The sequence below is a fragment of the Oryx dammah genome, unplaced genomic scaffold, assembly GCF_014754425.2.
Source record: "Oryx dammah isolate SB20612 unplaced genomic scaffold, SCBI_Odam_1.1 HiC_scaffold_19, whole genome shotgun sequence".
Classification (NCBI taxonomy): domain Eukaryota; kingdom Metazoa; phylum Chordata; class Mammalia; order Artiodactyla; family Bovidae; genus Oryx; species Oryx dammah.
This window is the reverse complement of record NW_024070203.1, coordinates 80,692,795-80,718,543: the sequence shown is the minus strand read 5'-3', so window position 1 is coordinate 80,718,543 and position 25,749 is coordinate 80,692,795. Positions and strand designations below refer to the sequence as shown.

The window sequence follows — 25,749 nt, the reverse complement described above, 5'->3', positions numbered from 1 at the left end:
ATGTATTTCTGCATATAAGTTAAACAAGCAGGGTGACAATACACAGCCTTGATGTACTCCTTTCCCAATTTGGAACCAGTCCATTGTTCCATGTTGGGTTCTAACTGTTGCTTCTTGACCAGCATACAGGTTTCTCAGGAAGCAGGTAAGGTGGTCTGGTATTCCCATCTCTTGGAAGAATTTTCCACAGTTTGTTGTGATCCACAGTCAAAGGCTTTGGCACAGTCAATAAAGCAGAAGCAGATGTTTTTCTGGAACTCTCTTGCTTTTTCTATGATCCAACGAATGTTGGCAATTTGATCTCTGGTTCCTCTGCCTCTCCACCACAGTATTAAATGTCAACAAAGTGAAAATGTGAAAAAGCACTAATGTCTTAAGTGTTACAAAAATAGGTCTGACCATGTGGACCCCCTGAAAGACTCTAGGGGACTTCTCTGAGAATGGAAAACACCATGAAAACCACTGACGTACAGAATACAGACTTTAAGAAATGAGTTGAATTTTGATAGAATTACATGAGGGTAAGCAGGAACATTGAGACAGCAAAACATGCAGTAGTCTAAGGACCAGTGAGTGTGCTGTAGGTCTAGCTGGAAGAGGAGGGAGGCAGAAGAAGCCAAAAAGATGCTGTGAAAGGCCTGGGAGGCCTTCATGATGCTCAAATAGGTTTAAAGTAGGAAGAGAAGGCTACAGTGAGTGGGTGTTTTTGAAAGTTATTTCAACTTACATGAAAATAAAGCTAGACATGTTTATATTTACTAGAAATAAGATAAAATGACAGCAGAGTAGGTTTTCACAGATTGAATGTTAGGGAATGAATAAACATGTGATCAAATGCTTTAGTTTAAGAAACATGTGGTACCAATTAATTTAGATAGAAGGAAGAAGAGTGAGAGCATTTATTAAGCACTTATTCTGAACTAAATGCTATACTATGTCATATCATTTTCACATAGTATATAATTTAATCTTCACAACAAGCTTCCAAAAGGGATACCATCATGCACAAAGATGAGGCAAATAAAGCCCCAAGGTTAAGTAGCTTTCAAAGGGACATGACTTCCAACTCTGATTTTGTAACACTTCATATTGTCACTCATTTGGGGGAAAGTCTGAAAACAAATTTAATTATCAACCATACCTATATATTCCATGCCATACTTTGAAATCGGGTACATTTGGTGTCACAAACCCAAATAAATGTGATATAATGTAAAACTTGAAAAGAGATTGTATATTTTGAAATTTTTCATTCCTTTCAGAATTACCTTAAACAATACATAAAGCTAGTATGGTGGCTGATAGAGATTTCGTTAAAAACCTAACATCTGGAAAAAAAAAATCAGCATTTGAGTTACTATTAAGCTTCATTACAATACTTATTAGATATAAGACCCTTCCCTCCTGCATTAAAAAATATCAGGTGAATAAGAAAAGGAGAGAAAACCATTAAAAATCAGTTTGATGCATTTCTTTGGGCCAAGAAAAGAAAGGTGTTAAGTGTACAGACATCATCATATGGGTCTGGATGGACACCAACCACTGTATCAACAGGCTCCTTCCTACACGCAGACCTGTTCCTTTAGCTGCCACACTTTCTTACATGTGCACGTACACATACATGCTTACACAGGCACTGAAACTTATGGCATGCTTCTCTTCCTCAATGCAAATAAATACATTCTCTGTTCAACGGGATGGCGCAAAACTTTGTTGACATTTTAAAGGAAATTATCAAAATTATACCACATTAATCCCCATATGAATATTTTATTATAAAACAAAAAAAATACACCTAAATACAGAGTAAGGCTATTTATTATTTATTTACTTCTGGGCAAGATAAAGGTATGAGAGTACAACAGAGTTCAAACAAAGTAGCTACCTGGCTTGATTAAAAAACAGACACTTTCTGGGACCTTCTTGGTGGTCCAGCAGTTAAGAATTCATGTAACACAGGGGACTCAGGCTTGATCTCTGATCCAGAAACTAAGAACCTCCATGTTGCCAAGCAACTAAGCCTGTGCACCACAACTACCGAGCCAGCACTAGGGCTCTACAACTAGACAAACAAGTGGGTTTGTTACATACTGTGTTTCAACAAAACTTTAATTAAAAAAATAAGATACTTGAAGGTAGTAGAAAATTATTATAAATATTGAAAACAAATGGGCAAAACATCTTGAAAGCTTTATAGACTTTGCATTTAAAAATTAAAATTGATTACAAGCTACACTCTTCTTCTACATTGACAGTAAAGTAGCTGCGTTTTGGCTAATAAGTTACATCTGGTACTAGTCTACTCATTTGTATGTAAACATATACTTTCTACATTTTAGATTAAAAATTATACAATATTAAAAAGCTTATAAAGTAAATTGCCAACAAAAATATGAACTCATTTACACATTTCTGACATTGGGGAATTAATTATTATAACTATTATGTTATGGACTGCTACACATGGGCAATATATCTAAGTTACAGAATAGTTATAATGAAATAATAAAAGCAAAAAATTCAAATCCATAATTTAGCAAATTTGCTCTTTTAAATTGAAAAAAAAAAAAAAAATCACCATTATGACTAAATGTGCCAAATTCCATGAGGTCCTGAATGTGTGAATCTTGCTGCTCTGCTATTTTTTGCAATAGGCAATTCAACCCAGATCCTCCTATGTTTTTGATAAAATTTTAGGGGATAAAACACTTTTATTGAAAGATAAGATCTGTAAACATATCCTTAATATAAAAATGTGAGCATCTACCAGTGAGATGTATCCTGTTAGAATACTAGACTTACTTACTAGAGCAAGTTATACACATATGCAAAAGTGTCACGGTTAGGAGAAGGATTTGAATGACCAGATCTTTCTTTGCTTGAGTAAAATGGCTGGAACAGATTCAGTATAAGACTAAACAGATCATAACTGTGTTTGGTTACTCCCTTTAAGGAAGCCTTGTGTCACATATCTGAACTGCGTAATAGACACATGCGGTGAAGAGCGTCTGGCAAACTGGAATCTCCTGATGAGGCTGGGAGATGGTAATTTTGAGGTAACCGCTTTTCCAAATGCGCTGCTTTGTAGGATTCCTCAAGTCTTAGTCATATTAAGGAGCCCAACAGGTTACCTGCTGGTTCAGCTATGCTTTATTTCTCTTTTCATGTAGTTATCTAATGAACAGCACGTCAACCTGATCCTACCAGAAAAATCAATAGGCTGCCTAAGAAAATATCTTACTTGCTGTTCTCTTTACTTAATGGAGTTTTATGGCATTAAAGGCAAGAAGGTACTTGGAAAATCCAGCAATGATCTGTATCAGGATTTTTCCTTCTAGTTTTAGGTGCATCAAAAAAACCTTTTTAATATAGAAATGAATATTTGCTAAAATACAAAACTAGATACCTTTTGATATCTAAATGAACAAAAGGAGGAGAAATAAGTTAAAACTGGTAATATATACTTACTATTGTGCATAGAATTACTTTGAATTTGTGAAGTAAGATCAGATACAGGCAGTGTTTTCACCTACAATTCACCCACACTCTTGAAAACCCTTTCCTCAGTCACTGACTATATGGATTCTGATGTGTCTAAATTATGATTTTTGCTAACAGCAGATCTGACCGGAGCAGGTGACATGTACCCCCCTCAGTGACCTCTCTGCAGGGCCAGCTTTATCCCCTTTAACTGCTATAAAGAGGAATACTCATGCTAAGTGTATTAGTAGTCAGGAGTACGGCAATTATTAGTGAATGGCTCTATATCTGTATGAAACTCCAGGAGACAACCTAGCAAAGAAGTATTTGGATAACCTGTTACTTTACTAAGTGAAATCCTCATATATCAAAAAGGAGTAATTCCAAAATGTTAAAGCACATTATCTTCCCAAGTCCATTTAGTCCTTGAAAATTTGTACAGCCATTAAATGAAATTTTGTCTTTTCCAAAGGGCACGATATTATGTACCTTTACCTAAACACTGTGGCAATGAATAGAGACTGTGCTCGTGGATGCAGCTGTCTGAATGTAGGAAGTCTGGATCCTTAGTGTTTGCCACAAACCCAGCGAAGCTGATGGTCAGTCTGAAGGTCAGTCAGTTCTTCAACAGCTCTCCAGCTGCACTGGCAGGCGTATGCTCGTGTTCCTTTCTTCTTTACCAGCTTTGTTTTTAATTTGTGGAATTCTGGCATATTGTTCCTGTTGGTAAAACAAGAAGGTTTTAGTATAATAGCTCTGTTCAGTGCTTAATGACTTAAAAAAAAAAAGAAATCCTCATTGCTTTATTTTCCAATCTTTACAGCCAAACACTAAACTACTCGGTGTTCTCCCATGCAAAACAGAAGAAGCGCTTTGGTGTTCTCTTTCTGAGGGTTTCAATATTTTAAATGGTAATCCTCTACGTCTGTTTACTAGGGCTGCTGTAGAACAGAGTGAAGTAAAGAGCTGAAGAATCACTGATTTGTCCCATCAGAGGCAACATGAAGTAAGAACAGAGTGGAAAAGACGGTGGTTCATTTCCAACCTCAAACACTCACTCGTACCATATTTGAAAAGCTTGCACATGGAGGGCATGTAAGAGGCATAAAGTTAACAGGCTTCTGATATGTTAACTACAGAAATTTTTCATTAATAGAGAAAAAGTGCTTGTTATTTCTACGTGTTGAATTCATATTGTATCGCATTTGTGTCAATTTGTTCTTATTCACTTATAGTATCAGGAAAAAAAGAAAGCCTATCCTGAAATAAATGTCAATAATTTTAACATAATTGAGTCAATGGGCAGAACTCATGAAAAATGATAACCATCTGACTTGGTGCTATTATAAAAAAGACTACAGAAGTTAATTCATAGAAATTAACAGAAAATCAACTATGATTGTCACAGTTCATGTACTGAATTTATGTAACTATTCCATGGCAAAAGAAGATGAAAAAATTCCAAGTGGAATGCTGAAAAAATACACAGTAAAAATGAAATACAGTACAAATTAAAAAAAAAAAAGTGCCGTTATTTGATGTCTGCAACGGAAAGCAGGGTACGAAGTGCCCTCTGGCGGCCAGTGGGCACCACACACAGCACCGCACAAAATTCAGGGACAAGTTTGACACCAACAAAAACCTGAGAGGCTTTCCAAGGCCAAGGGCCTGACTTCAGGAAACTGAGACTTTGACCAGCTCAATGACTCAGCTAAGGTTACAGTGAGACAGGGGAAGGAAGGAATAAGTTTTATGGGAAAGAGAACAGCCGAATAAAACTAAATATGTTTGATTAAAACTAAATGGCTACGTGAATAAGTGTCCTTTATTCAATCTGTAATATATTTTGACAAACTTAACATCTGACACTTGATTGGACTGAATCCTTACAGACTTCAGGAACAGAAATCACAAAGGCCAAGGAACTAATTAATTAATACATTTCAAGTAGTGCATTATTTTAAAAGCTTCGAAAGAAAATATCATTATTTTCCATAAAGGAAATACAATTTAACAGAAAAATAAGAGCATTTTATTTAGCTATTGGTGGCTCACACGGTAAAGTGTCTGCCTGCAATGCGGGTTTGATTCCTGGGTTGGGAAGATACCTGGAGAAGGAAATGGCGATCCACTCCAGCACTCTTGCCTGGAAAATCCCACGGACGGAGGAGCCTGATAGGCTACAGTCCATGGGGTTGCAAAGAGTCGGACACGACTGAGTGACTTCACTTTCACTATTTAGCTATTACAGCAGGATGGTCAAGTATAGCTTACAGTTATTTTAGAAAGTTCTAGAACTTGTCAAAGCTAGGCCACACTTACTGTCCTCACTTGTAAGATAAGGACAATGAAACAACTAAAATGGTTTTTACCGTATAACCAACATGCGGATTGGTACCACTAAAAACGAATGGCTCCCAATGTCCTGCTGGGCATTCAGGGATACTCTTAGAACTTTTACATTGCCTTCGGTCATCACCTACTTCTGGTTTCCCCAGTGATCATTTCCCATCCTCCTCAAGTGTTTTATCTCCCCTCTACTTCTCTTTCAAGCAGATCACATCTTCATTCATAAAACCAGGCAATGAGATGTGAAAAGGCTTCCGTTTCCTAGCTTTCCCCCCGAACACATCAGCATATGACCACCTTCTACCCAGGCACAGAGGAGGCCTCTTCCTACCCACAGCTCACTTCCATCAGCACTCTGCACCAAAGCCTCTAGGACCTTGCTTCTCACATAACCTCCCCTTCCAATGTCTTCCCTCCCCTCTGGAATATAAACATCAAAGCATCTCCTATCTTAACTAAATGAGCCTTTAACTCTGCATTCAGTGACAGGTTTCCAAGTCACCTTTCTGGGTAACATCTTCCAGTCTCATGGTTCTGACTACCACTGTACAGACATTTCTTATCTAAGCTTCTAAGCCACAGGTTCATCAGCTCCCATAATGAACGTATAGACTCCTTCAAAACTGTTCTTAAATTCTATCAATGGACTGTATCATGGCCCACGTTAGTAAACCAAGACAGAAATCTAGGACCCATCCTGGGTGACATTTGTCTCTCATCTTCCAGTCAGGATTACCTCTAAAATAGCACTCGAATCCATCTCTAGTCTAACTCAGATCCTCATTTCCTTCCCACTGGATTACCACAATATCTGCAATCAGTTCAGTTCAGTTGCTCAGCTGTGTCTGACTCTTTGCAACCCCATGAGAATTGCAGCACGCCAGGCCTCCCTGTCCATCACCAACTCCCGGAGTTCACCCAAACTCATGTCCATCGAGTCGGTGATGCCATCCAGCCATCTCAGCCTCTGTCGTCTCCTTTTACCCCTGCCCCTAATCCCTCCCAGCATCTGGGTATTTTCCAATGAGTCAACTCTTCACATGAGGTGGCCAAAGTATTGGAGTTTCAGCTTTAGCATCATTCCTTCCAAAGAAATCCCAGGGTTGATCTCCTTCAGAATGGACTGGTTGGATCTTGCAGTCCAAGGGACTCTCAAGAGTCTTCTCCAACACCACAGTTCAAAAGCATCAATTCTTCGGCGCTCAGCTTTCTTCACAGTCCAACTCTCACATCCATACATGACCACAGGAAAAACCATAGCCTTGACCAGATGGACCTTTGTTGGCAAAGTAATGTCTCTGCTTTTGAATATGCTATCTAGGTTGGTCATAACTTTCCTTCCAAGGAGTAAGTGTCTTTTAATTTTATGGCTGCAATCACCATCTGCAGTGATTCTGGAGCCTAAAAAAATAAAGTCTGACACTGTTTCCACTGTTTCCCCATGTATTTCTCATGAAGTGATGGGACCAGATGCCATGATCTCAGGAATCACTAATTCCTGTGATTCTAAACTGGTCTGGTTCCCATAAATAGTGAGCAATCTTTTATAAATTCAAATATTCAGATCTCTTCCCTGATTAAAAATCTTCAGTGGTTATCCACTGCCTAAAAAAATTAAGTCCAAATTCCTCAGCACTTCTTCTATGCCTCTGCTCTTTTTGATCTCTTGCTCCTACTTCACCTCTTGCCAAGTTCCGCTCTTATATCCAAAACTCCACACAGTCCAAACTGCTTGGAAGTTGCCAGACACACCATGCGGTTTCACCTGTGTCTTTAAAAATATCCTCTAAAAGAACACCAGTGTCCATCCGGCTTGCCAGGCAAACTCCTGGTTATCCTTCAAGGCTCTGAGGCCTTTTCTGATACCTCAGGGTGGAATGTATCCACCTTGCCCTGTGAAACTCCTCTTTCACATTTATCATGTGATGTTGTAACAGTGTCTCTCTTTCTCAAAACTAAGCATTGCTTGAGAGCAGGCACTGTGTCCTATTCATCTTGTGAGCCTGGTATTTAACAACGCTACAGACTAGGTCCTAAAGAAAGCCTGATAAAAAGAAATGCTAGTAAGCTCTACAAAATATATCGATGATCTATATCCTGATGGGGATTCACAGCCTCTCCTTTATTTGTTCCATTCTCTTACCTCCCAAACATATTCCCAAGCATCCTGAGGCCTGAGATGGTATCTTCTACTGATTTCAATAACTACTCATCATTCTTATTTTAAACACTGTATTCAGTATGCTGTGTAAAAATAAATCACAATAAACATCATCTATTTTTAATAGTGTAATGAATCTTCTAGCTCTATCTAGAAGTCTGTAGTTTTTAAAAACCAGGTTGCTCATAGCTATGGGCTTCCTAGGTGGTGCTCGTGGCAAAGAACCTGCCTGTCGATGCAGGAGATGCAAGAAATGTGGGTCCGATTCCTGGCTTGGGATGATCTCCTGGAGTAAGGAATAGCAACTTGCAGCAGCATTCTTGCCTGGAAAATTCCGTGGACAGAGGAGCTTGGCGGGCTACAGTCTATGGGGTCACAAAGAGTAGGACATGACTGAGCAAGTAAGCACAACAGCAACAACCAGATCTACAGTAAACCAACTGCGATTGCTCTTGATAACTCAGAGACACTCTAAGTTCCTCAAGGACAACTAAATCACCAAAAAGCTTCCTTTATGCCCATGCTCACTGACGTTTTGATGGTATACGCATTTCTATTATACTAGTTTTATAAAAATTGATGGTTCATCTTAGCGAAATATGTGAACTATTCCCCATGCATTGCATCAACTAGAAGAAAGCATAGAGCAGAGGGCTTAGATAAGTCAGAAAAGATGAAATGAGTCTGAAATTAAAAGCTAACTTTTCCAACAATGGGATTAAAAAGTGGACTAACACAAATCCAGGTCAGGAATAAGGGCTCCTGACCTGGATTTGGGGATTACACTAGGCTTTTTTTGGGGTTGGGGACCATGAAATTTCTCAAATTGTAATTTTTCTATGTATTTACATATTTGAGTTTTTCTTTGCATATATGGAGAGGATTCAAAGTTTTCACAAGATTTTCAGAACATTTCTTGATGTGAAAAGTTTAAAAACTCTTACATTAACACTAGAGGAGACTCCTATAGATTTACATGAGAACAGCTACCAGAAAGGTGTGAAGAAAGCCATGCACCCGTTTCTATGCTACAGAAGAGTGCTGTAATAATTCTGATTACTTGTATCTGAGAATATAGTCTTTGTTTAGGCATAGGTTTGGGGCCCCAAAATGCATGATATATGTACTTTACCAATTTTTAGCCCTTAATTTTTATTTGAAAACGTGAAGGTATAGCTTAAAAATATATATATATATATATATTTTTTTTTTCAAATATATTTTTATAACTTAAAAGTATTAGGCATTCATGGGACTTCCCTGGTGGTTCTGTGGTTAAGACTCTGAGCTCCTAATGCAGGGGGCTCGGGTTTGATCCCTGGTCAGGGAACTAGATCCCACATGTCACAAGGTACAGCCAAAAAAAAAATATTAGGCATTCAGTATTACAAAAACATGAGTAAGACATTATCTCAACCATAAGGAGGGAGGCAGACATATACAAACCTAAGAGCTTTTTAACCTTTTATTACAGTTAAGTACTGTAACAGGTACAAAGTGCTGTGGACACATGAAAAAGGATGAGTTTAATCCAAGCTGAGAGAGTGGTAAGGGAATCGTGGAAAATGAGCAATGAATTGTACCTAGGGACATGTAGGGTTTAGGTAGATAAAATGGTGGGAAGGTACCCCAAGAGGCGGAGAGTTTACACCAAGTCATAGGGAATGGGAGCACTGAGTGCTCTGACGTAGCTATAATCTTGTAAAGGTGAAGACTATATGGTGGAAAGACAAACAAAGCTGGGTGATAGACAGATGGGGACTGACTCGTGGAGGGTCTCATATGCCATGGTAAGGAATTTGGACACTATTCTGTAAGCAGAGGGGTTTGGGGCAAGGGAATGGCATACTCAAGAGTTATGCTTTAATTCTCGGCAAGTGAAGGGTGGTCTGGAAAAAGAGACTATGCTCAGGAAAAATAGTGAGAAGGCTACTTCTGAACTCCTGTACAGAACTAACATGTCCTTAATTAGGCTGATAGCACAGGTGGAAAGGAGATGATGTGAGAAATATCAAAGAGTGCAGGTCACACAGTCTGGCCAAGGCCACCAAGAGGCATCATAGCACAATAAGAAATATAAAGTTGCATTAAGTACATTTTTCACAGAGTGAAGTTTTTAGAAACATACCTGAAAAACAGGTAATCACATGATTTGTCCCACCTATAGTCATTGTAGCTTTCTACCCAGAAATCACAGGCTGTACAACGCAGACGGTCACATGCTCTGTTCAGAGAAAAAGCACTGTACATTAGAAATGATTGGTAAGTTTAAATTTGAAGAGTTTAAATCTGGGACCTCCCTGGTGGTCCAGTGGTTAAGACTCCATGCTCCCAATACAGGGGGCCCAGGTTCCATCTCTGGTCAGGGAACTAGATCCCACATGCTGCAGCTAAGACCTGATGCAGCCAAATAAATAAAATATTTAAAAAATGTGAAAATCTGCTGCACTTATTCATAGACTATACCATACATTACAGATTATGAGTAAACAGAAACACAAAGATGAATCTGATTATAAATTTTTATACTAACGGACTAGGATTCAAATAGGATTACCTATTTGAATTTTTAGGTTAAATTTCTGCATAAACCTACATATTTTACTAAATCTTACATACTGATATATATATGTACACATATATATTTACAGATTTAAAGAAAAAAACTGATGTGTAGATCTTTTAGTTTTTAAATTGCACCTAAGTAGATCTTCACTTAATTTAACTTTTTAAGTGTTTCCCTTCCTAATGAAAATTTCAGGATACCTTTACCATACAATTGCCACACTGTATTGAAATGAATCTGTCTCTCCTGTAAGTGCTGGGACAATATCTTATTTGCTTCTGTTTTCCCACTACTTTGTATTAACGTATTCATTCACTCACTTAAAAAATATTTACTGAAAGCCTACTATGTGCCGGTGAGATTCTAATTTGAGAATAAACAATACTTACAATAACTAAATTATATACTATGTTAGATGGTAAAAATGCTTTAAATAAAATAAGAAGTAGAGTCGAGTCAATAAAACTGGAAGCACTGGGAGGAACTATACTGTAATTTTAAATACAGTAGTCTGCATAGGTTTCACTGGGGAGGTATGTCTATATAACAGTTTCTTTAGATGAAGTGGTAGTTGTAAAGAAAGTGGGACTAAGAAATGGTTATATTTAAAAAAGATGGGAAAAGAGCAGGCTTGTATGTTGATGGCAGAGATGCAGTAAAGGGCCAAATGCTGCTGATGAAAGAGGACAGAACTGCTAAAACGATACTTAGCACATAACAGGTAGTCGGTGACAACCTGAGGAACTGAAATGCCACGCAAATCTCAAAATTCATGTACTATACGGTAACATCAGGAGTAAAACGATAACATACAGTGAGAATTATTAATTGCTGCTGCAAACAATTTGACTTGTATAGTAACTGTGATTTACTTTAAAGAAATCTCCATTGTTTGAAGTATTTTAAAACTAGAATCAATATACATTTGATCTAAAAATTATAAGGAAATAAGGGTTTTCTAAGATACCAAAACAAAGTGAAAAGACCAGTAACAGAGTGAAAGAAAACATCCTTCACACATAATCAAATACTTATACTGACAAACAGTGCTTACAAACGACAAAAATGAAAAAAACCTAAAATATACTCTCACTAATATAGGTAGCATAGATGAGTGGTTAAGAGTGTAGACAGGATTGCCTAGGTTCAAATGCTGATTCCCCAGCTGTGTAATTATAGTCAAGTAACTTAATTCCTCTGTGACTCAGTTTCCTTATCTCTTAAATGGTGATAATACTTACATGCTCACAATTAGGAGGAGCTAACTAGTAAGTATAAGCTAATACTGATAATGCTTATAACAGTGGTTGGCACACAGCATTTGTTAAAGTTAAAACACTATATAAAGAATTAAAATTTAAAGCAACTATGGAATATATATTTAAACCAATTATGTTAGCAAAAATTAGCACTCTCAGACATTTCTGGTGGGTATGTAAACTTATAACCTTTTGGGGAAAATCTTAGTATAATGTTAAACTTAAAATTATAATTTTAATTTTACAAATTATAATTTTAATTTTAAAATTAAAATTATACCTAGCTGTTGTGCCAGCAATCCCGTTTTGGGGAATCTACAAATAAAAGTACCAGAATATAGGCATATATCTCAAGAATTTCTACTGCAGTATTGCTGAGATGGCAGAAAAATAGGATATCACCTGTATAGCTATCCAAGAGGGAAAAGATTGAATAACATTTATACTATGGAATATCAGGTAGTTGATAAAGGGAGATAGATAATTACATTTACTTATTGACCTAAAGGTGCACAAACCTAGGTGCACAATAACATATATAGCATGATGCTGTTTTTGTAAAAACTACTGCCCAGATTTTCCTACACAGGTGTTTGTAAGTTTATAAAAACATTTTGCTGTTGTTCAGTCACTCAGTCCTGTCTGACTCTTTGTGACCCCATGGATTGCAGCATGCCAGGTCCCCCTGTCCTTCACCATCTCCAAGACTTTGTTCAAACTCACGTCCATTGAGTCAGTGATGCCATCCAACCATCTCGTCCTCTGTTGCCTCCTCCTGCCTTCAATCTTTCCCAGCATCAGGGTCTTTTCTAATGAGTCGGCTCTTTGTATCAGGTGGCCAACGTATTTAAGCTTCAGTTTCAGAATCAGTCCTTCCAATGAATAGTTAGGGTTGATTTCCTTTAGGATTGACTGGTTTGATCTCCTTGCTGTCCAAGGGACTCTCAAGAGTCTTCTCTAGCACTACAGTTGGAAAGCATCAATTTTTTGGCACTCAGCCTTCTTTATGGTTCAATTTTCACATCTGTACGTGACTACTGGAAAAACCATAGCTTTGATTATATGAACTTCTGTTGGCAAAGGGATGTCTCTTTTTAATATCCTGTCTAGGTTTGGAAGGAGATTGTTATCTTTCTCCTTATACACTTTGACTTTGTTTTTATTTTTTTCAATAAACATATAATACTTCTGCAATTAAAAAATAAAGTCCATCATTATATTTTTTCATTTATTTCCCTCTAAAATTCAGATGTGTCAACTTCAAAATTGCAAATATATTTTAGCCTGAAAGTTTGATAATGCTTTATATTTCTAAAAATATTAATTATAACAATAACTAAACATTTAAAATCTATACAAGCTTGAAAAACAATTCCATATTTTCTTTTGAACTGTTAGAAACCTATGAAATTGAATTTGTACATATGGAAATTCAACACACTTATATTTGTACACATCTGAACTTGGACTTTGAATGGACAGGTCAGGAAAATGCAAAATGATGGTTCCCAAAGCTGCTATAACTGGCTTTCTTATGCATATGTAGTTTATTACATGACTGCACAGAGTGTTAACTTTAATGCCTTAATACATATGTGCAATTTGGCTGAATTACTGCTGTTGTGGGAACTATAATTTAGAATTTCCTGACATTTTGTATGTGTAAAATTTCAACCATAATGTTAAATACAGCTTTTTAATTTAAAATTTAGTAGTTTATTCAAATCTATTCACACTACCACATTTTCCTACAAACACTGTCCTCTGAGAAACATAAAACTAACTTGCAGCTAAGAAATCATTCTGCTGCTACGATTCACTCTATTAGATCATAATTAGTACCAGTCTATGGAATACTTCAGGCTTGCAAGTAGTTTAAAAAATGAGCAGGGTAAAATTCAGTTTGGCTTGAAAATAACGCTTTGGTTTTATCTATACCTTATCAATGCCACCACGCTTTGCTATTACTCTTCCTCCTTTCCACCAGCTGGGTAAAAGACTCAAATCTTTACACTCTAAAATCATTCAGGATTACTCTCAAACTTGAGCTTTATCCAAAATCAAACAGATCTAACAGGTAGAGCAGACCTTCCTTTATACCCTCAGCATGTACATCAGTGCTTATTTTCAGAGCTTAAATATATTTTTCTTTCCTAACTATATAAAAAGAATATCTAACACAAACTCATGGTTCCAATTAAAGATACCTGTCAGGTCTTTCCTCTAAAATGTAAGAAAATACAAACATGAAGGTGTTACCAATGGCTTTGTCCTTTTATCTGGCTAGTAAGTAAAAAGATGTTAGCGGTGGAAATGTCCATAACACAGCCCAATGCCGTCTTCTGCACAGACTCTGTGGTTCTCAGTCAGATCTACACCATGTACTGGGGAGTCCTGCTGTTTGGGCAGTTGGAAAATAACAGTTACAGTAGCAGAAGAGCTTCCTTTCTTGCATACATTATATAATTAACTGGTATACTAGAAAGCATAATGGACTAGGAATCAAGTTACACAGTTGAGTCCTTGCCTTGGGCAAGGAACAGCACTTGGGAGTCATTTTTGACAACTTTCTCTCTGACCTCCAATAGCCATTTAATCACTGAATTCTGTCATTTATGTACTTTAAGTATCTCAAGTGAGAGCCCTTTCCCTACAGCCACTGCCAGCACTTAGGTCACCGCGGCCATCACTGTCTCCTTCCTGGACCACTGCTAACTACTGCTTGTTGACTGGTCTTCCAGTGTTCCCTCCTGTCTTGTCCTTCCAAGTTCCAATCCGTTTTCTACTCTAGAACCAAAATTTCTTTAGAAACGCAAATATGATTATGTCACCTTTATTTGCTTAAAATAAAACAAAAAAACAAACCTAACAACCCAATGGCTTCCACTGCCCTAGGACTTATGTTTCTAAAATCCTCCTCAGGGCCCCAAACCAAACACCCCTTGACTACCTCTCCAGCTCCTTCCGGAGCCACCCTTTCCCCCACTCACCACACTCCAGCTCACCTGGCTGCTCCCTTCCTCCAGAACCTCTGGCTTCTCAAGCTCAGGATGACCTAGCATGGTGTGCCCATCTAATGTGGTGTGTCTTTGTTTAACAGGGTGGTGCCAATGGTCCCCTCTCTCTGCTTAACTCCTACTTATTGCATCACAGTCTGATGAAATATTACTGGCTTAGGAAATCCTTCCCTAACCTTTCAGATTAGTTAGAATGCCAATTATCTATGTGTATAGTATTCTGCACTTATCTTTTATATTACATATTATGTGGAAATTAAATAGTTATTTGTAGAATTAAAGTCTCTTTCCTTATCTAGACTAAAAGCTCATGGAGGGAAGGGAAGTGTCCATTTATTTGTTTGCCACAAGGTATTCACTTAAAATCTAGGACTTAGCAAGAACATGATGAATTAGTACATGTTTAATGAAAATAACACCAGTGCTTCCTCATTTATAAAATGGGGTTAAAAATTCTTGTTCTATCTGCATCTTGGTTTTTTCCTGTGAGCAGATGAACCAATACACATATACAAAAAAAGTACTCTGGACAGTATAAAGTACTTCACACATATAATGTTTTACATGCACATGAATATGTACGTGCTTATCTTTCTGTGGGTGCTGATCTGTGTCATGAAGAGGGTGGTCAATGATTAATATCTTTGTGATGGGTGAAGAAGATCTGGGAATATAAACATTTACCTGTGCATATACATGCAAATTGTATGTTGTAAGTGTGTTTTCCATTCTAGACAGGGAATAAATGTAAAAATACTCAAAGGCAGAAAAATGTTAAGTGGAAAGTATTAATAGAAGCATAACAAGTGTTCTACTGGAAGTAGAGTATCTGACCTAAGCTTCAACTGGAGGTAAAAGAACTGAAAAAAGAAGAGGAAGAACAAGGACAACAATTTAGTAAAGCAAACAATGAGTTTAGAGTTAATATGAGACAGATGTCAGCTCTCATTTTCCTTCTGAACAGGGGAGAGGTGCTCAAGACTGTATGTGAGGGATCTTTTCTTTAATGCTCTATGTGGGTGAGACTACAGGAGACAGAAGTGGATGGTAACTAGGAGACCTTCGCTGTATAGTTCACGGGTGACTTGAGAGAAGCCTGGATCCAAAGCAGAGTGGTCTGGCAATGGCTGAGACAAGTCCAACTGGGTGACACAGGTAAGTCGGGACTGATAGCAACTAGACAGAATTCTTCTCTAAGGGCAGTCTGTGTCTCTCGTTCTTTGTACAGACAGTCCTCAACGCAGGATGAGTCAGGTGCTATCAACACTTCCTTACAGCCCTCGCAGCAGGCATCATTCCTGTGGGCTGCTGCAGCCTGTCCACGGCCTGGTCTTCCTGGTCTAGGCTGCCTCAGATCCCAAATTTCCCTCTGGTCCCACAGCCCTTTTTTCTGGGCCTCCAAGGTCTAGGCCAGCTGCACCCTCCAACAATGTCTTTTTGGATCCCACTTTTATTATTCAATACAGTGATTATCTCTCCTGAAGTGTGACTGTGTAGTCATATAGCACAGTCTTTCATTTCTTAAAAAATTACCAGAAAAAGTGTTTTAGAAATAATTAGACAAAACCTAGTAATTTAGTTAAGTAGGCTTCTGTCAAAGTAGAATCAAATTTATCAGGGCAGTAAAATGATAAGATGAACTATTTAATAATAAACAACACATGGAAACAACCTAAGTGTCTACTGACAGATGAATGGATAAAGATGTGGTACATCAACACAATGGACTTCCCTGGCGGCTCGGAGGGTAAAGCGTCTGCCTACAACGTGGGAGACCCGGGTTCGATCCCTGGGTAAGGAAGATCCCCTGGAGAAGGAAATGGCAACCCACTCCAGTACTCTTGCCTGGAAAATAACACATATGGAGGAGCCTGGTAGGCTACAGTCCACAGGGTTGCAAACAGTCGGAGACGACTGAGTGACTTCACTTCACCTCACATATACACAATGGAATACTACTCAGCCATAATAAAGAACGAAATAAGGCCATTTGCAGTAACATGGATGGGCCCAGGGATTATCATACTAAATGAAATAAGTTAGAAACAGAAAAACAAATACCGTATGATATCACTTATATGTGGAATCTAAAATATGACACAAATGAACTTATCTAGGTAACAAATAGACTCACAGACAAGAGAACAGACTTTGGGTGTCAGGGAGAAGGGGTGGGGGGAGATGGTTTGGGAGTCTGGGACTAGCACATGCCAACTATTATATATAAAATGGATAAACAACAAGGTCCTCCTACTGTATAGCATAGGGAACTATATTCAGTATTCTGTGATAAACCGTAATAGAAACGAATATGAAAAAGAATGCATATATATGTACAACTGAATCACTTTGCTGGACGGGAGAAATTAACATTGTAAACGACTATACTTCAATAAAAAAAGATTCACTAAAGATCAGTCCGTTTCCCCACTTTATGACAAATGACAGTGGAGTAGCCTGGGAGTCTGAGGGGGCTTGGGACAGGCAGCACCGTGACTGTAAGACCACCCTGAACGAGGTCCTGAGTGAGACACTGGGTAAAAGGTGGGCTGGGAAGAGACGCCAAAAGGAGGGCTTCTGCTTTTGAAATAAGTAAAATCAAGAGACTATGCTTAAGAACTCTTTGGTACTCCAGACCCGCAGCTTCTCAGGCTGCTTGGCCCAGGCAGGGTGCATAACACACCATATAGTGCATGGCTGCGTTCCCCTGTCTACTCACTGGCCTCCAGCGCCTGGAGGGAAACAGGGCAAAGCAGAAGCTCAGCTCCCGGTGTCCTGTGGAAACCAAGCTGGGACGGAAGTGACCCAGCCACTTCAGGTGGATCTCAGAGAAGGTGTCAACACAATGAACACCACATACCCAACATCACAGCTTTCACAACTATCATCTAAGTATAATATGCATTTCAGGAAAGTGTCCTCAGACTGGCTACCAAAACATACCTCTTATGATGAAACAGACTCATGCCAAGATGATAAGAACTATGTTTCAACAGGGTATCAATTTGGAAAGACCTAATTAATGTGTAATGTATTTTTGACATCTTACCTCTGTGAAGTATTTGTCCCAATCCCACATGGAACAGTGCTTCCGCCAATGTACACTGGGCTGCAGCTAGACATATTCAACAGAGAGGAGAAAAATAAAACCAAAACATAAAAGAGGTATGAGAAGTTAATTTGGCCTCACTGACTCTATATTCTTGAAATCAAACTGTATATTTTCCTGAGCAAGTCAACTATTATAAGGAATAGGTATTCATTCCAGGGTCAGTGCTTTATTGGATAAAACCTGTACATTCAGGACCACTCAAAGAGTTAAAATGAGTCAGAGGAAAATGTGTTTGCCAAATAATGTAAGGGACAAAGTAAATACTGAAGAGTATAACAGCACATTAATTCTGAGAAACTGTTCACACTTTTTTTTTACACAGTAGAAAATTATTTACAACAGCAATAACCTCCCATTCAAGTTCCTTTGCACTAAGGAGTCACAGACCATAAGAGCACCAAAAACGCTGCGGTTTGGTCTTTCCCCTGAAAACTAACCAGTGCTTTGTTGCTCAATGTTGTTAAATGGTAACAAAATCTACTAGACTATGCTTAGCATTGGGTGTAATTTACTGAAGCAATCCCGACTTACCTTTTACCAAGGCCTTGAATGGAAGCTCTGACAGATGTGTTACCTGAAGATTTAGATTTTAATTTCTGTTTAAAAAACCAAAATAATAAAAGACCACAGGTAACTTAGATAATTGTAACATGAAAACTAATATTTGTTATAACAAAAGTATTTAAAAATGGCTTAAATAAAAATTTCCTATGATTTTAAAGTTTCAGAAATAAAAACAATGATCAAAACCTTTTAAAAGCAAAAGGGAAGTAGACCTCCCTGAGGAATTTACAAATTACTATGCTAACATTTAGTCTAGAAAATTGACATACTGCCATTATTAGCAAGCTAAGATTTAGAGTCACTTTATAACTCTTCAGTTAATACTAGACTTCAATGATTTAATATGAAGGGTCTGCTATTTAAAACTTCATCCTGGAAAAATGCAATTGAGGAAAAAAACCTCAGACTCATTTTAAAGGCTGTGAATGGTACTCACCTGAACTAAAAATAAATTAACCAAACTCCTGGGTAACTTCAGGAATATTAGTTTTGATCAAACGGAATGGTATCAACCATTAGATATTCAATGAAAATGTAGAGCTACCTAGTCACAACCATACAGTAGTTCCTATATAGTTACATAACATCATCATTAGCAAGCATTTATTAAGTGTTAACTGGTATAAGGTACCAAACAACATATGCCAACCACATACTAGGACCACCGCCAAGGAGAGGAAATGAGAAGGAGAAAAGGCAGTTTAAACTATGCAGAGACATACCATCATTTTACCTAGTAGGTGAGGAAATTTAATGGAGGCAAAATACTTTGTTTTACTATTTTCTCTTAACTCTTTTATTTGTTAAATAAACAGAACTGGAAACATTTTTGGTGCATATCTGAAAAATACTAATGTGCCTGAGTCTCTTTTTGTCTTTGGAGGCATGCTCCATGTGCCATCCTGGCTCACGTTTATGACTCAAAGCTGGCACACTGGGACATCTGCAGCTGTTTCTGGGCTTTCTTGGGTGAGTCTGAAAATGGTTAATGAACAAAATAACTGGCAAGTAACATAATACTGTAAGTCAACTATACTTTAACTAAAAAAAAAAAAGAAAGAAAAACACAGCACAATGGGTGAGCAATGGGGGAGGGAGTATTGTTCTCAGGAGCATGATCTGGCCTCTTAGGGCAAGCTGGGCATGGACTGGCAATTCACACTTCTCATCCAGTCAATGTTTGACATCAATCTGCTTTTCTCCAGAAGTTTACTTGGGTTGCTTTCTCTCCTGCAGGTTGCAAAACTGAATGTAATAACTAACTTCAAAAAGGGAACATACAAGGACTTCCCTGGTGGTCCAGTGGTTAAGACTCCAAGCTCTGAATGCAAGGGGTATGGGTTCAACCCCTTGTCAGGGAACTAAGATTCTGCATGCTGCAACGTGCAGCCAAATAAGTAAATAAAATCTGTTTCCTCACCCTCAAAAAAAAGGGAGCACACAGAAGAAATGTATAAAAGTGTATTTCTTCATGATTATAAAAGCTATTTTTGTTTCAAATTATCTTCTCTAATACTTCTTTAGAAAAGTATTTCCTTCTCTTTCTGAAATGCCTTGATCCAAAGATATACAGCTTCTGGTAGTTCAGTGGCACTTTCATTACTTTGGCCCGGGTTCAATTCCCAGGGGAGGAACTAAAGTCCTGCAAGCCACGCAGTGTGACCAAAAAAAAAAAAAACAAACAAAAAAAACAAACGAGTAAATCTGGCAAAATGTTAGGGTATGTTCAGTATGAGTAGTAAATATACAGGTGGCTGTTACATTACTTTACAAGCTTTTATAAAGTTGTCATAGATACACAAGTATTTAAAAAATTAAAATATTACCAACTAACACATTAGTTCAGGGATGAGAGCAATGGCAAAGCATCTGAGATGCTAAGCACATTCCTATAATGCAAGCTGATTTTAATCCTGTAGAGGAGTGCTCTTAGAGTCTACAAATAAATACAAGCAATCAACTTCATCTGTAAGTTGCATTTTGTTCAACAGCTTTTCTAATTTATCATTCTTGATGAGAAATAAACAGCAAAACACACACAGTTTCTAATACTTCTTTCCTATATAAATCTAAGTGGAATAATTTCTTTAAACAATTTTACTTCTCATAATTCAGGACTTGTAAATTCTATAGCTTGTAAATTCTATAAGCTTTCAGATTATTCTAAACATGTCTTGAGATAATGAAAGAATTGCTGTTACCTTTACGACATTTTACTTACAAAGTCTTTTTTGTCGAAGTGGGGCTCTTCAAATATTTCATTAATAAGACTGTCAAGATCATCTTCTTTTTCAAATGTTTCTGCTGATCTGAAAAAACAAACAACAACAACAAAAAAACCCCAAGAAAACATTTGAAGCTTAAGTGCAGATAAAGTCAGTCAAGTATCCGAAGAGTTTTGTTTCAATAAAGTCTATTGTTAGAGTTGATAACAGAAGGACAAATGTGATGTAATTTTTTTTGTACTATGGGCATAGCCCAAGTTTCTTGAGAAAAAGATGTAGTTTACTGAGTACAAATTCACATGTGTACTTTTACATACTTAAAATATAACATTTAAAGCCATATGATATATAAGAGAAAGTTAGGTATGTACTTTTCCAAATTACATCAACCACTTATTTAAGAATAAAAAATATGTACAATTATAAGTAAAACCTGAGAATTATAAACAAAGATGATTTTCATATGTCTAATTTTCCCCTAAGGGTTCCACTGTAAGTCAAATAATAGTCTCTTTACTACAGGAGCCAAAGGTTATATAACCAAACGATCAATTACAAACCCACACAGAACAGTGTTAGTTGCTTGACGGAGTACCTCAACTACCTCTTTATCTTCTGCAGGTAAAGCCATCCCAGGATTACTGACAAACTGTCACTGCATGGGACTTCTATTTAACAGCTAACATTTACTAAATGTTGGAGAAGGAAATGTCAACCCACTCCGGTATTCTTGCCTAGAGAATACTGTGGACAGAGGAGCCTGGTGGGTTGCTGTCCATGGGGTCACAGGGAGTCGGCCACAGCTAAAGCGACTTAGCATGCATGCATGCATTGGAGAAGGACATGGCAACCCACTCCGGTGTTCTTGCCTGGAGAATCTCAGGCATGGAGAGCCTGGTGGGCTGCCGTCTATGGGGTTGCACAGAGTCGGACACGACTTAGTGACTAAACTACCACCATACTGGTTTCTTGCCAAGGATGCTTTCCCACCATACTGGTTTCTTGCCAAGGATGCTTTCCTCTTCACAGAAGCACTCCAAAAACCCTCTGGAAGCTGCCACCCTCTCTTATCACTACTGAAGAGCAGTTTTTATCCATTGTTCTACCTCCTTACAAGTATTAATATACTGGATTTAGCATCAGCTGGTGACCTGGCTGAGGGCTTCTCCACCTTAGAAATACTGACATTTGGACCAGATCATTCTTTGATGTGTGTGTCACAGCAGCAGGCTTGTGCACAGTAGGATGTTTTACAGCATCCCTGACTTCTACCCACTAGATGCCAGTAGCACACCCTTCCCCAGTTGTGACGATCAAAAAATGCTGTTGTCAAATGCCCCGTGAGTGGTAAAGTCATCAACAGTTGAGAACTATCCACCTAGCTTAAATTAAGCTTATGGAATTTAAGCTTAAATTAAATTTCCATAAGCTGTTGTGGAAAAACCCAAAAGAACTTTTTGGCCAACCCAATATTTAATCTCTCTGAATTGCCTGCAATGCAGGAGACCACAGTTCGATTCCTGGGTTGGGAATTGCCCCTGGAGAAGGGATGGGTACCCATGCCACTATTCTTGGCTTCCCTGGTGGCTCAGAGGGTAAAGGGTTTGTTTCTTGGGCTCCCCTGGCGGCTCAGATGGTAAAAAGAATCTGCCTGCAATGTGGGAGACCTGGGTTCCATCCCTGGGTTGGGAAGATGCCCTGGAGGAGGGCTTGGCAACCTATTCCAGTATTCTTGCCTGGAGAATCTTTGTGGACAGAGGAGCCTGGTGGCCTATAGTCCATGGAGTCTCAAAGAGTCAGATGTGACTAAGTGACTAAGCACACAGAACCTCAGACATTTTGTGTGTAACAAGCAGATCTAGACAACTATTTAAAACTTCTTCCAGGTGTAATATTCCGTCTCTGGCCTCTATATCCCTCAACTACAATGAAGCTCCCTTTTTGCCCTCAAAGTCTCTACTGCCCAAATCATTACATTCAATGGCCTTTCTCAGTAACAATCCTTTTTAATCTTTCAGAAGCACCTGACACTTGGGTACCAGTTCCTTCAATTTCTATCGTGACAGCAGGTTGCAAAATTCTCTCTGAGAAATTCTCTCCTTTGGTTTTCAGAGTGTTCTCTCTGGATTCCCCTCTTCCCTGCAGTTTCACAATTTCAAGAATCAGATGCATTCAAATGTTACCAGTCTACTCAGCACTGTTAGGGGTTCGAACTGCCAGCTTACATTAAGACTCTGGTCTGCTATCAGAGTACACAATTTTACGATGTCTATGCTTGCCTATGTTTTCCTATAGATGTGGGGAAAAAAATGCCATCACTTCACTGAGAAATATACATTTTAAAGAATGGTATAATGTTTGGTTTTTTGATGCTACAATACAATAATCTTCATCAAAGGTTAATAAATAGCTATTGGCTCTCTGATTTTGCTTCTTATATTGAATCTTGATTTAAAATATAGTTTCTGTCAAAAATAAAATACATATTCTACATAATACAGACAATTGGGGTTTAACACTTGAGCCACAATTAAATGTGAAAGGTATACAAAAAAGCTTATATCTAGGTGTACAATGTCCTGGTAGACTTGGAAATATGAACTTGGGCAAGTAACTATTTTTCTAAGTCTTTGTTTGGTCAGTAAAATGAGTGTAATAATAGCATTCACTTCATAAGGATTTGGAAATTAAATGAAATAACACACATAAGGCTCTTAGTATACAGAAAGGATTCAATAAATGTTGGTTATCATTATACCTATTATCCAGGAGATTATGATATTATCTGTAAATATTAGCAGCTGTTCCTGATACCCAGATGTGGCATAGTCATGTATTAGTTGCAGAATTGTCATTTTAAAGACATAGTTCCAGTATTTTAACTCTTTTAAGAAAAAGAGATACAAGTAAATCACTATACAATTGGCAGGTAGTCTCCTATTAATAAATTCATAATATAAGTAGGTTCCTAACTTTCTGGTATCAATTTTGGCTCAGGACAAAATTTAATGTTTGACGTTATATACCGCATTTATGTTTAAGTTTAGGGTCTTTGTTGGTGCTTTCTGTGCAATTTACCTTTAAAAATATACTGCCAAGTGAAAAGTTTTAACATGTGAATAACAGTAGGACTGGCTTGCTACAGCTTCTGTAAATGTATTATTGAAGAATTTGACTTAGTATGGTGGGATGGGGTGCTAGGATTATGGATGGATTTTACAGAGAGAGAGAGGCATAAAAGGACTTGTGCTTGGAAAGGATCTGTCCATCTTACTAATCCTTACCATTTTCAGCAGCCAGCTCCAAGTTATCCTATCCCTCTGTGCTAGTTCTCCTAAGATGAATAGGCTCTGGAAGGCTCTTTGATAAATTCTCTCCACCCTCAAAGGAGTGAATAAAAAGAACAAAGAAACTGCAAGGTAACACTGTTGTAGGACAGGAATGGTAGATCTGCTGGAAATCAGTACAGAAGGATGTCCAGCCTTCAAGATAACAATATACAAATTAATGAGAGTGATATTTACATATACAGTCAAGTGAGCCTTAGCCCATTCAAAGCAGTCATTTTAGTTGGCTCAATATTTATTTCTTAGAATGCTGCCCAGCACTCAACTAATTTTTAGAACTTCTGTTTCTGAACTTTAGACTCTGGAACGTTTTTATTGTGACAGTGAGTTTTTAAACAAACATGTCATTAGAGGTAAATCTAGTAAATTGGGAGGCAATGGTGCTGGGCTCTGGGAAATCACACACAGGTACACAAAAACAGAACAAAATCCACAGATGCAACCATAAATGAACAAGACTGACTCTCTTAGTTTGCTCCAAAGCTGCCTCCGTGTAATTCCACAAGTTTCCAAGAGATTCAAGCAAGAGTTATTGCAGAGCCTCTCAAGTTATCACTTTGAAGGCCTATACTCACTCTGGCAAAAATGGAATTGAGGGGAAGTGGAGATAAGAAGAAAGTCATTGCTATTTAATAATTACACAGGGAAAAAAAAGACTGACAATTATGAAAGATACTTTCTGGATCAAAAACCAAGACTTTAAGAAATTTCCCCAAATTTCAATTTGGATGCCTGAGATCCTCTGGGACCCTTAGTTGGGGCCCTGGGTAGAAGGATGCGTGGTGGGATTAATAGAGTGTGATCAGTAACTAAACCTTTTATCTGAAATCCAACCTCATTCAATTCTGAGCTTCAAAGGGAAAAACAACAACAAATGATGGACTAGAATGCAAACGTTTTCTCCAGCAACTGGCCCAAGGATTGTTCTGCTTGGGGAATGGGGTCCCCGCACCTGAAAAGGGGACGAGAATCACTCACGCAGACGTAGGCCCGGGTCACCGTGACCCCCTCGGGGTTCTAGAGCACGGGCCTAAGCTGCACCCTCTCTGCCCCACTGGCAGCCCCGGGGACGTGTCCGGGTGGAACAGACCTGGGGAAGCCGCCGGCTCTCAGAGGCGGGGCCTGCTCGGGGGCGGAGTCGGGCCTCGGAGAGAGATGCTAAGATCCTCGAGGACGAGGCGCGGGAGTACGTGCGGCCCCGGGCAGTGAGGAACTGAGGGTCTGGGCCGGAACGCGGAGAGGAGCTGGAGGTCGTGGGCGGGGGTGAGTGGGTGGGGGTACGTTTCTTTCGGTCTGGTGGCGGAGGGGTGGCCTTAGGGCGTGGAGCAGGCTTCACCACAACAGCCCATCCCTCCCGCCTGTTAACCTGAGATTCTCTTTCGCCTCGGCTCGGTTCTGGTCGTTGCCGAAGAAGCCGCCGCCTCCGCCTCTGGGCCGCTCGACCGTACCCAGTCTCAGTGGGTCTGGTCGGCAAAACTTGGACTCCACCTCATCCAAGAGCTCGTCTAGGTCCTCCGCCATCTTGTATTCTCACGTCTTGCTCCCGGGTCGCTCTGGCACCCGGTGGTTTCCAGGGGCAACGCGAGGACCACCCCCCCATCCCCTCCCGAGGCGCACGCCTCGTCGCCCCCGCGCATGCGCGCGCCCGTTCCGAGCCTCGCGAGGCTTG

General features: G+C 38.8%; 1 protein-coding gene and 1 long non-coding RNA gene across 2 annotated transcripts; one reads left to right on the top strand and one right to left on the bottom strand.

Annotated features, from left to right (window-relative positions):
• Nucleotides 1-1,754: 1,754 nt before the first annotated feature.
• CUNH8orf37 (chromosome unknown C8orf37 homolog) lies at nt 1,755-25,695 on the bottom strand. Its single transcript, XM_040261038.1, has 6 exons — nt 25,447-25,695; nt 20,730-20,817; nt 18,476-18,540; nt 17,882-17,947; nt 10,119-10,214; nt 1,755-4,200 (listed from the first exon to the last, which is right to left on the bottom strand). Exons 1-6 carry the CDS (start codon nt 25,599-25,601, stop codon nt 4,047-4,049), a joined length of 624 nt encoding a protein of 207 aa, XP_040116972.1. The 5' UTR covers nt 25,602-25,695; the 3' UTR covers nt 1,755-4,046.
• LOC120878467 lies at nt 2,746-5,290 on the top strand. The gene is made up of 2 exons (XR_005724552.1): nt 2,746-4,091; nt 4,417-5,290. It is a non-coding gene; the product is annotated as an uncharacterized LOC120878467 (long non-coding RNA).
• Nucleotides 25,696-25,749: the final 54 nt, after the last annotated feature.